This window comes from Pelobates fuscus, chromosome 9, assembly GCF_036172605.1.
Source record: "Pelobates fuscus isolate aPelFus1 chromosome 9, aPelFus1.pri, whole genome shotgun sequence".
NCBI lineage: Eukaryota > Metazoa > Chordata > Amphibia > Anura > Pelobatidae > Pelobates > Pelobates fuscus.
Window position 1 is genome coordinate 119271981 of NC_086325.1, and position 12963 is coordinate 119284943.

Below are 12963 nucleotides of genomic sequence, written 5' to 3' on the forward strand. Positions count from 1 at the left end.
ATGAGCCTAATAGTAGATCACAGGTCAGGTGGGTAGGCGTGTTGAGTGCAGTAGCTAGCAAGGTTAGCATGTCAAGGTATGAACCGGTATGACCTTAGTTCTATTCTGACCTGTGTCCTAGATTATCTAGTGTTTGTCAAGCTTAAACATGGCTCGGTTATGGAGCTTATGTGTGTGGGGTGAAAATTCTGTATTTGCGGATACCACTTCACTTGTGACGTTTATGAGCCATAGTGTAGGTAGGTTGATAGTTAAGGGAAGACAGTGGGCTGACCATCATGCTGGGCATGTGCAAAAAACTTTATAATTGAACGATTGTTCCAACGCTCTTGTGGGTATAATGCCTGGGTAATAGGAATGCCGCTTTTATAGTTTAAGCCTAAGGCTTTACATTTTTATGCTGTTTTGTAATTGGGTTCACCAAGCCTAAGCGCTTTTCAGGTGGGATAGTGAACCAGCTGCCGTTCCCTAGGTATTAACAGTCTTGAGTTGGCCCTTTAATTTGTGTTGGCTAATGCCCCAATGCGTCTGTCAATAGGTTTGCTGGTGTGGGCGGCAGGCAGAGCGAGTAGGTGAGTGTGTAAATATTTGTTTTAAAACAGAAAACCAGCTTTTCGCAGAAAGCTAATACATAGTGAGGTAATAGAGAATAGGCGAGTTGTCATTGCATTAAACCAGAAGCTCACTTTAATATGGTTTTTAATGCCTATGTTGTAATGACAGCTTAGAATGACATTGATACTTAAATGATTAAATTTTCTCAGTGAACAGAAATAATAAAATGCATATTTATGAATGTTAGAAAAAGACTTATTAACAGAAACTTGGACTTATGTTACAGGTTTCCATTGATATTGAAAATATTTAAACAAGCACTCCCCAAGCATCATAACCAATAGTGCGCTGTTTGGTGCCAAGAATGCCAGGGTAAGTAGTCAAACTATTTGAAAAACTTACAGTAAAAACCAAAGGAAAAAAGTTACCTGCACTCTTTCCTAAATCCCTTTGTATATTTAAACAAATGGATGCTATTTAGTTACTTCAATGGCCATTGGAGGGAATGTCCACCTGCCACGTCAAGGCAAACCTCTCAGGTGGGTTTCTTTCACCTTGCTTCCTTGAGCTTCTGGCAAAGATATCTCTAATGAGACAGAGAGAGGTATTTTTTTTTTTATATACACCCTTATATACTTATTAACCCTTAATAGGGAACACATTGGATGGACGGCAGCATTGTAGTATAAGGGGTGTCTCAGAGATATATTTGCCAGAAGCTCAAGGAAGCAAGGTGAATAGTCAGTGTAGGACCCACCTGAGAGGTTTGCCTTGATGTGGCAGGCGGGCATTCCCTTCAATGGCCATTGGAGAAACGAAATAACCTCCATTTGTTTAAATATACACAGGGATTTAGGAGACAGCGCAGGTAACGTTTTTCCTTTGGTTTTTACTGTATGTATTGGGGCTGATGTGTACTATGGTCGTTGCTGCCACCCAGGAGTGATGGGAGTTTGAGCACAGGACTTTTTATTTGTATTTGAAAAACTTACCTGGGGTGCATGGGGCCTCAGTCACCTCCTTAAAGGGACACTCCAGGCACCCAGACCACTTCTGCTCATTGGAGTGGTCTGGGTGCCAACTCCCACTACCCTTAACCCTGCAAGTGTAATTATTGCAGTTTTTTTTAAACTGCAATAATTACCTTGCAGGGTTAGGTCCTCCCCTAGTGGCTGTCTATTAGACAGCCACTAGAGGGAACTTCCTGCTCTATAGCACAGGTTTTCTGTGCTAGAGCGTCGCTGGACGTCCTCACGCTGTGTGAGGACCTCCAGCGTCGCTCTATTCCCCATAGGGAAGCATTGAAATTAATTTTCAATGCTTTCCTATGGGGTGCGCTAATGCGCATGCGCGGCATTGCCGCGCATGCGCATTCGGTCTCCTCGGCCGGCGGGCGAGATCAGTCTTGCCCACCGGCCGATGTAAGCAGAAGGAGGAGCGGCGGGGGAGGAGGAAGCAGCGACGTGGGACCTGTCGCTGCCTCTGGTAAGTCACTGAAGGGGTTTTCACCCCTTCAGCAACTGGGGATTGGGGGGTGGGCGGGAGAGGGACCCTCCAGTGCCAGGAAAACTGATCGTTTTCCTGGCACTGGAGTTTCCCTTTAAGGAAAACCAGGAGCTCCCTTTATTGAGCAGGCTTGGCAATGTAGAGGTTAGCTCAGGTGAGTTAACAGAAGCAATATACAGGAGCTTCCAGCTTTCCTGGAGACTGAGAACGGCACCTTGTGGTCCCCAATTGTAAACTGTTTGACTCTTCATCCTAGAGGATGTCAAAGCACTCCTGGTATGCTATAATCACTACAACACCCTTGTTATGGTCCTACAATGCCCATTTAAGAACAATTTTCCCTATCAAGGACTACTAAAACTGATAAAACACAAAATACACTGATTTTAGGACAAAACATTTTATTTTGTTATCAGTTTAATATTATACATCCTTCACAAATTTATTAACTTTACAGTTTCATACTTCATTTAAAATGTATGCTTGTATTTACTACATCTTCCCTAGGACAGAAGGCTAGCCTAACTCCATCTGCTAGGTATACTTTCTATACATGGCTGAGCTTACTAGCAGTAAAAGAGTTAAGTTATCTGTAAATGAGGTAACATTTCACAGTACAATTTTTCTTCAAGTTTTAAAGAACTAATTTTATATTTTTTGTTTTAAAATAAAAAAGTAGGAAAATTTTATAATTTTTTTTCTTTTTTTTTTTTACAAAGGATTTCCCTCAGTCAAAGAAAATAAGATACTTCTCTGACATTCTGGACTGTCTGATCAAACTGCATTGGTTAAAAAAAGGAGTAGTGGGGTACAGGGTATGCTGGGAATTTCATAACTGGTAAGAGAACCATTCTCTTGGGGATACCTGTAGAAAGAACAAAAATGTTTGTAAATTTGGCAGTGAAATAGGTCAGTAAATTCATAAACCTGCTAGGCAACATAACCACTAAGCTGTAGTAGCTGTGTTGCTTAGAATGCCTTTTATTAGACATTATAAACATGTGATTGGAGTTTATGTCCAATAGTGCTAAAGAGCTACATTTTATTCTGTTTAAATAGAGATCTAACCTTGCAAATTTTTTTCAGCTACCTGATAGCATATCTTTTAACAAGACTTGACAATCCATGACTACCTAGAACGGAGATCTGGGACTAAGAATTTAGTCACCCGTAAGCTGAAAAGGAGCAGGCAGACTCATTTGGCAGAGGCCACTTTCACTACACATCTACTGTTAATATGTTGACGAGCAGCTTCCCTTCCCTTATCTTTTAATATTTCTACCCCGTTATTGCCCTTCTTTTGATCCAAACCCATAAGAAAGTGTTAGCTCTAAGGCAGTGGGGACTAACCAATCCACTTCTCACCACAATATTTTCTTGTTAGCCACCCTTGTCTGAAGCTTCTCTAGCTGAGGGCTTGTTTTTACTTATTTTTTATTATTTTCATAATGCCACCGATGAGAGGCATTGTGAGACATTACCAAATCTCCTCCAGTCATGAATTAGTGGCACGGACACCATGAGGAGGAGGACTATAGTAGCACTTTTTTGCCTCAGATATTTGCCAATCACTTTGTCAGACTAGATGCTCTTCCTTCATACTATGTTGCATCGTTCTAATTTGTAGTTATTTTTTTACAATATATATATATATATTTTTTTAAAAAAACGAAAAAAAACTTTGCATACTCTTGACTTTTACCCTTTTGCCCATATATGCTAGGGAAATCTGTCAAGACCTCATAAAAACAACTTGATATGTTTTGCAAGTATTACGTGCTGAAGGTGTAATCATTCCAGACAAATCACACTACATGCGACAGGAACAAAAACTACATCAAGTATGACTGTCCTAAAAAGCTCACTGTATACTGCCATAATAATACTGAAGGTTTAATTGACAATAACTTTGTAACTATTTCATGTGTGCAGTGGAACTGAAATGTAGACAAAGTATACCACAAGCTTGTGCCAAGCAATTCACACTTTATATTACATACCGTAGGCAGGGGCGGCAGCACTGTACCCATATGGAGCTGCGTAACCTAGAAATAAAATCAGTTTTTTTTTATGAAATGAAAATCACATATTTGGTGCAATAAAAGATACAGAACTAAACTGTTTTGGTATAATCTGTAATGAATACAGGAGGTTGAAATAAAAAGTAAACAATGACTAAAATAATATAATGTGAACATTTTATAGATTGAGCGGGTCAGAGTAAAAGAAGGTAGAGAACACATGTTTTAGACTCAATATCTGAAGCACAATGCCACTCTGTATAAGAAAGTACCTTGGGTTATATATCCTGGAGCAGCCGTTGCTCCAACAAATGCTCCTCGTGCTAGTGCTACACGTCCTCTTCCTCGAGCTGCCTGGACTGCTGCTGACACTGCTGTGCTAATAACACCTTTAGTCTGCAAATGTATATGGAAGGAAGGTTATATGAAAACATGAGAATAACAAAAAGCATAAGTAAAATTTTCTGGGCTTTAAAATCATATTCCCCTTCTTTCATAACAGAGAAACAATATAGATCCTGTTGCAAACTCAGAATCAGAAAAGTAGTGACCCTATCCCACTTCCTGCATTATGACTTTCCGTGTAAATGCACAAAAAACACTGGCCTCTCTAACAGCTGAACATTTAGAAAACATGTTTTGTGGCTTCCTGTCTAGGAACAGCTATGAATGGTTGTGTTCCTAGACAAATAAAGCATTCAGAATGAAACTGGAATATAACTTAAAGAGCTCGGGGAGAAAACAGTAAGTGTATTGCTTACTGCTTAACACTGTCTGTAAAGATAGAGAACTCCCAGCAGTGCAATAATATGAAGACTCTAATGACATGTAAAAACACTAAGTCGTAAGCTTGTGCTTAATTTTCTCTTTATCCACTCAAGCTGGCTGTATAATTACAATCAGCAAGCTTGCTGCAAAAACTCTCTTTGTAAAGAATAGTATGGCTGGCTCAACACACTACATTGAAGATATAATAAAGAAGAAGTCTGTAATTTTTACCTCCATAAGGAAGGGGATCCAGAGCAATACATCTCTCAGAAAACAGAAAAACAAACAAACCAAAAAACATTACAGAGAATCAACGTTATAGGAATACTCCAAGCACCATAACAACTATAGCACACTGCAATGGTTATGGAGTGTGGTAAGATTCCTACCTGGGGTATGCCAGGCTCCACTCACTGCTTCAGTTAAAGAAAAATCGTCACCTCAAAAGTTGTTTTTTGTTTTTAATAATAATCCATTCATCAAGTTTTGAAAGATGTTATTTTAATGGAGTATATGTAAAAACATACAACTGTCCCTGTACTGGAGGGGTTAGCTCAGTAGAGCTAACATAAGCTCATAACAGGAGCTTTCAGCTCTCACTTCCGCCTGCCGTGAAGCGGGGAGCAGTGCCCAGCAGGCACCAGGTAAGAAGGCAAACTGCTCTAAAGGTTTGACTACTTACAATGGGGCACTCCTGGAATAAAAACCACTAAAGCATAGTCAAGCGGTTTATGGTGCTTGAAGTGTTTCTTTAAAGCAGAATAATTGAAAGATGGCTTGAATAAAATGCCAAACAATCACCTATAACTTATGAGAAAAAAAAAAAACACAAGATGAGTTTTTTTTTATATTTTTAATACATATTTGGAAATTCACTTTTCAGTGCACACAATACACTGGATGAGAAGAAAATAAATAAATAAAGAAATGAATGAATTAAAAAATAAAGAAAGAAAGGAAAAATATAGCAACGTGAACTTCTACATTTAGTTTTGTTTTTCATACCTCACAGACATCTATTAAATAAATGGGATTAGCAAAAATGACAAAAGCCCTGGGAAGTAACCGTTCCATTAAGGGTGAATTTGAAAAGATTATTGTGTTTATGTATACAGTTTAGCCATCATGTGGTTCCCTTTTTAAGTGAACAGGTTATAAACAGGTTTCGACAACGATTTTCAAAAACTCTACCTGGCAGCAGAAAAATTATACTGAAACACACGGGGCAATATGCATATTGATTATCTTCTTTTTTTTGTAGTTTTAAATTCAGAAAAAATATAAAGTTCCCTGTAGCGGACCACCTGGCACCCTGACTGGGTACCTCCGCCAACTGCACTTCCTAGCTGTTGCCAAGTACCATAAGCACCGCACAGGACACCATAAGCACCATAGTCCCCCTTACCTACGAACCCCCACAGTCTATAGCCTGGATCTGAGCGCCCAACTTATCAGAAAAGCGCTCAGATCCCACGAACACAGCCGAACTGCCTTCGGGGGAAATATTTTGACACATGGTCCTATGCCCAAAACAGTTCCATAAATTCAGGGGTTGCGGCTGGTCCCGTCTGGGAGTTCCATACAACCAAAATACCGTACATATTCCATAAGTATAACGTGGAGCTTGTTCACCTCATTCAGACAAATGATTCCACTGAACAGCGCTCTTCCAGGATGTAAAGTACAGAACGCAGGTGGGATGGAAGTTCAACATTGTTCGCGAGGTCGAGTGTCCGATTTTAGTTCCATGCACTCGATGACCAAACACCGCTGCCTGCGTTCGCGGGAACAAGATGGCCGTCACAATGTGTTCGGGCATACGAACGGCGGCCACCCAGACGAACACTGCTGGCAGAACTGTTACAAGGTGTCAATGTTTAACAAGCTCCTGGGTGTTCTTTAGTTTTTAGATCCCCAGCACAGGCTACCCCCCACCATCAGCTACCTCACGTCAGGGGTATACCCCTGTACACATCGACCCCTCACTCGAGACAGCATATTGCCGGAAACCCAAGGTGCCCTGCTGTGGCCTACTATGGAGGGAACTGGGGAGAGCCGGACGATCTCCCTGGACTCCTATGCGGGATCTGTCGAAGCTGCTCTCCTACCCACCACCCTCTAGACCGGTGGGGGTAATCCCGGTCCCCACTGGACTGTTTGGTCACCCCTCATCCAGCACTCCGCAGGGACCTGCACAAAAAACGGCGGACTCCCTTCAACCGGCCGGACAAGGCCTGAGCTCACCTCAAGGGCCTCTCCCTAGCCCTGCAGCAAGCATCCTGCTCCAACTTTATGAATCAAGAGGAAAGCAAGCCGCTGAGGAATACTAAGCTCCCACAAGCTGATCCTGCCACTAACAAGCCTCACAACTCTGCTTCTCACCTTGCTAGGCTGAGAGCCACACAAGACACAAGACACAGCACACGTAGCCAGCGGCTTACAACACACAGATCCCCTGCATACCCCGGTCAGGGGAATTAAATGGTCCCCAAGAGGACCAGAATCTGTGGAATCAAGTTGCAGGCCCTCACACAGGCCTGGGGCCGGAAGAGTGCTGTGTCCTGGCTTGAATATGCCGACCACCACCTGAACCTACCTGCCTGAACTCCCTACAGGACTTTCCCGTGGCAACTCTGAGCTTCCCAATAACGGGAGTCAGCTGACCGTACCATCAGGCATATTGCTGCAGATCTGATTAATCCCTGATTGAATCGGATGTATCCTAACTCACTAACCCCCTTATGTTTCATAGTCATCTAATTTCTTGGCTTTTAATTTTGCTTTAATAGCCCATTCAGTTCCAGTGGCCTTATTACGGTCCTGTCTTACGATCATGTTTTAAAATGCATTCTGTTCTTGCCTACCAAGTGCTGGTATTACTTTCAACTCATGTGCTCTAAGCAGTGTGGTCAACCGATATTCTTGTTAATCAAACATGTTTATAACCTACATCTAAATACTTATGTATTACTGAATTAAAAAAGTGCAACTCCTTTCATTTTCTGTAACCTTGACGACATGTTATTTTCTGCTTACTTGTTAATCTAAGCACTACAAAAATAAAGATTGCCAAAAAAATGGAAAAGGTGGAAATGAATGAGATACACAGACGACCTTTAACATCTTACACGTTTAATCAATGCATGAGAAGAATTTTACTATTTGAAACATGGCTTTAAAATATCTTGTATGCAACACACAGGAATCTACCAAAATAGTCTGCGGCAACACAAAATGTCTTTAGTAGGTTTTACATTAGAGAATAATGGAATTACTTTAAAAACAAAACAAAAAAAAAACATTTTTTTTTTTACCAAAGATGGACATTTTGTTTCCAGAATGCACTGATATGGCCATTAGCTGATGAATGTCCTTAGAATGGACTGGCTATAGTACTGATAGTAGGGAATCTGACTAAGGTGACCAGAGAAGGTACTCTTAAAGAAGAATATTAGATACGTCTAGAAAGGATTACAAAGTGGTATTTACATCTCTTTTCCCCATCATTACTGACCAGGGTAATATGAGGCATTGTCTCTAATACAATTCTGTTCAATGTTATGCATGGACAAAGTCACATATCAGATGTCACGTGCTAGAGTGCCACTCTATCCAGGTATTCACCTCTATGACAGTGTAAGCAAGAGATATTAGAAGCTTAAAACACAGCTTTATACAAGACAGTGCAAATGGTTATGTGAACGTATATAGGAGTATTTTTGTTTTTAACCCCATTCTCTCTATTACAAGGGTGATGTAAATGGCAATATCAATCTAGCCTACAAACTGTGTAGTAATCTGCACAAGTGATCAACTGACTGGTATGTATTTCAGTAATTTAAACACTGTCTTACAGAAACATGGGGAAATAAGTGCTGGTCACATAACGCAATGTGATCCGGCAGGATGAGTGCATGCACTTGGGTCCCTCTGAATGAACAAATACAAACAAGTATTTTTTTACTCCTGCTCTTAATGCAGTTTATGTTATTGGATTTTGCATAAATGCCCGACTTTTAAAGTAGTTAAATAAAGAACAAGTGGGTCTTATAAAAGTTACACACATTTTTTTTCTTAGTATTTTATTTGAAATCCAATTAAGACATTTCTGATCCTTTAATACAAGCATAGTTATTACCTGAGGAATAATCTTTTTCTTCTTATTGTTTGCCGCATTCGGGCCAGAGAACAACTTCTCTAGGGCAGCGAGTGCTGCACTAGCTTTTGCCACCTTTTTGTTTGGGCCTGCTCCTCTGAATTTTTGTGAATCCACTTCAACCTACATCACAAAAAAAGGTTTCAGTTTACACAGTCCCTAAAGTGTAGTTATCACATGTTCATTAGCACAAAAAAAAAAAAAGACTTCTAAATATGTCACAAATTATCCAGAGTAAAAGTGATGATTAAAAATATCATAACACATTTACAGTATTATTTAACGTTGTATTAGGTTTCATCACAAACTAAATATACTTAAAGGGGAATGGTCACTTCTTTGAAATTGACAACATTGAGATAAAAAACAGACAAAAAAAAAAACAAAACACATAACTTATGTCAACCTGTTTTTTTCATGATATGCTTTGTTTTCTTCTAAATTTATAGTAAAGAATTGGCAAATGACATCATAATCCAGTTCAGAATTTATGAAACATTGCAAACAGGAGAATGGGAATATATATATATATATATATATATATATATATATATATATATATATATATATATATATATATTTCTCTTATTCTCTATATTGCTGATGCCACATGCAGAGGATTGTAGGGATAATTCTGGAGCAAAATCTTAAAAATAATATTTTTTGAAAATTATAAAAAAATATTGATAGGAAGCCAAGATGGTAAGTCCCATTTGCAGGATAAAAATGTCTACATTTGGGGGCGAAGCCTGACCACGAGCCGGAGCGGTCGCACCTCAGCACAGCTCCCGACCGCAACCTGCAAAAATCTCGACAAGTGGGGATTAAACCCCCCAACTCACCCACTCCTGACCAGGGGCTTCATCGGCACTCTCCCCTATCACCTCCCATGCCGTTTGTGTGCCCGGCACGGGTGAACCGCCGGAAGCGCAGACCTGCGGCCTACAAGCCGGCTGCAGCCCTCAATTGGGCGGCATTCCTCGACGGCCTCGATCAGCCTGAGGACTCAGCAGGGGACGATCCCCATACGGCACCCCCACACACTCGGGCAGAAATGGGCCGCCGGTCCCAGAAACCCCCACCGGAGACTGCCTCAGGGTCCAGGGATATCAGCACCATGCTGCAACAACACAGGCCGCCAGCCACAATGGCGGGAACAGCGGAGCAGGACACCATGAAGGTACACAGGGGTCCCAGCCCACATGCCCAACCCCCAGAACAGGTACCTACACCAGGGGGAACCACTGATGGGTCTTCCCCAGTCACCCAGCGGGACTTCCAACACCTAATAGGGGAAATCAAAAACCTCTTGGCGACCAGCATAGAAGCCATTAAGTCTGACGTGCAGGCTATAGCTGTCAGGGTTCAGACCACAGAGAACGATGTTACTGACATCAAACAGGGACTAACCACCTTGCAGGACACAGTACTGGCACTCCAGAATCAACAGCAAGCACTCTCCCTCCACTATATCGCCCTCGACGACAGGACAAGGCGAAACCACATAAAAATAAGAGGGGTACCAGACGACGTCTCCTCAGACGAATTACCTCACTATCTGAGACGCCTCGTGGCCGCCATCCTGCCACCTACACAGGCCAAGAAATTTAATACGGATGGGATATACCGCCTGCCACCTTCGGGCAGGACAGCCCCAAACTTGGCCCGAGACGTGATTGTCCGCTGTGCTACCTCCCAAGACAAAAGAACCCTGATGACTGCTCTCCGGGGCAAGACGCCACTCACATTTGAAGGCGCACAGCTTAAAATCTACCAAGACCTCACCAGAGCCACGCTACAATGGCGCAGATCGCTGAACCAAGTCACCAGCACCCTCAGAGAAGCGGGGATAGAATACCATTGGAGGTCACCCAGATTCCTGGTGGTCACTAGACACGGAACTGTTCACAAAATCTCCACACTTGAGGAGTTCCCGACTTTCTGCCACGCTTTGGGCATACCCGCACCCAACCAGGCCATTGACAAGCGACCTACTCCTGAGGCCTGATTCCAACAACAGAGACTTTACCACACATGTTCTACGTTGCACAGTTATAACTACACACAATCTGCTGGCCTTGAGCCACTCCTAGCCCACCCCATTCCCCCCACTGGCAAGAGGGAGCGACCGCTCCAAACCTACGTACCCCCCCCAGGGCCCTGGGTACACATAGAAGAAGGCCATAACTCAGAACCCGAGAGGGTTACTACACACATATTATGGTTACTCGCCCATTCTCCCGAGGCAATTCACACACTCACGATAACATACCATTGCAGGCCCACATTCTCAAGTACATGATTTCGTTTACATGCTATTGTTCATGCCATACTATGTTTTCATGATTATGTTTGATGTACATTTCAAATATTCTTGACCCGCAAGGGTATGAAAAAAACAAAATTTCAATAAAAAGAGATTGACAAAAAAAAATGTCTACATTTTTTACATTTCACAAATAAATAATTGTTCCTTAAAGGAACCTGGAAGGTCAAATTTCTCCTTTATTAAAACAAGAATATTTTTGTTAAGTATAAGACACAGAAACAACACATACATAATATAATGAACTGTTTTAGAGTTAAGTACCGTATATACTCGAGTATAAAATCGACCAGAATATAACCGGAGGCCCCTAATTTTACCACAAAAAACTGGGAAAACGTATTGGCTCGAGTATACACCTATGGTGGGAAATGCAGCAGCTACTGGTAAATTTCTAAATAAAATTAGATCACAATAAAATTACATTTATTGAATATTTATTTATAGTGTGTGTATATAATGAATGCAGAATGTATGTGAATGCAGTGTGTGTATATAATGCAGAGTGTGTTTGTATGAATGCAGTGTGTGTATTTAATGCAGAGTGTGTGTGTGTGAATGCAGTGTGTGTGAATGCAGTGTCTGTATATAATGCAGTGTGTTTGTATATGATGCAGAGTGTGTGTGAATGCAGTGTCTGTATATAATGCAGTGTGTTTGTATATGATGCAGAGTGTGTGTGAATGCAGTGTCTGTATATAATGCAGTGTGTGTATGATGCAGAGTGTGTGTGAATGCAGTGTCTGTATATAATGCAGTGTGTGTGTGAAAGCAGTGTCTGTATATAATGCAGTGTGTGTAAGCAGTGCCTGTATATAATGCAGTGTGTGTGTATATAATGCAAAGTGTGTTTGTGTGTGTGTGATATACATAAACTGTGTGGGGGGAGGGCATTATGTATTATTTTAATATTTTTATTATTTTAATATTTGTTTTATTTTAATTTTTAATATTTATGTTTAATTTTAATTTTATGTCCCCCCCCTCCCTGCTTGTATCATGGCCAGGGAGGGGGGGGGGGGCTATGTAAATTCCTGGTGGTCCAGTGGTGTGTACTATGCAGGGGGGGCTGGGAGTGAGCTGTTACTTACCTTTACAGCAGCTCCGATCATCTCCGTTCAGCTCCCTGTGTAAATCTCGCGGTCTGCGTGTCGCGTGGAGCGTTGCCACGGCTCTGACGGCCGTGGGTCTTGCGAGATTTACACAGGGAGCTGAACGGGGGAGGTGAACGGAGCTGAATGGAGATGACCGGAGCTGCTGTAAAGGTTGCTCCGGCCCCCAACAGGACCGCCGGGCGTGTATATAATGCAGGTGCGCATATCAGTTTTCCAACTTGGAATTTTGACATGTAGTCAACTGCGCCAATGTCCTATTTGGACCAATGTATTTTACCCCCATCAAACATATATTCTTGAAAAGTAGACAACCCAGGGTATTTCAAATGGTGGTATTTTAACACTTTTCATGCACTCAATTTAGCACCAGCATTTGTCAAACTTTTTCGGTAGTAATTTTTTTTGCTTGTGTTTCCCACACACATTGTACTTTAGGCATGGATTAACAAATCCTGGTATGTGTCACTGCCAAACACCCAAATTAGTGTTCAGCAGCATCTCCTGAGTACAGTGATA

General features: G+C 41.5%; 1 protein-coding gene across 3 annotated transcripts in view; it reads right to left on the reverse strand.

The window, feature by feature from the left end:
- Nucleotides 1-2445: 2445 nt before the first annotated feature.
- The window catches only part of STRBP (spermatid perinuclear RNA binding protein), a 295257-nt gene continuing 284739 nt past the window's right edge, over nucleotides 2446-12963 (reverse strand). For all 3 annotated transcript variants that reach the window (XM_063432341.1, XM_063432339.1, XM_063432340.1), the window contains 4 exons: nucleotides 8989-9129; nucleotides 4355-4478; nucleotides 4062-4106; nucleotides 2446-2926 (listed from right to left, as the gene is read on the reverse strand). In XM_063432341.1, the coding sequence (XP_063288411.1) occupies nucleotides 2850-2926; nucleotides 4062-4106; nucleotides 4355-4478; nucleotides 8989-9129 (387 nt within the window). In that variant the 3' untranslated portion in view covers nucleotides 2446-2849. The remainder of the gene's footprint in view (nucleotides 2927-4061; nucleotides 4107-4354; nucleotides 4479-8988; nucleotides 9130-12963) is intronic.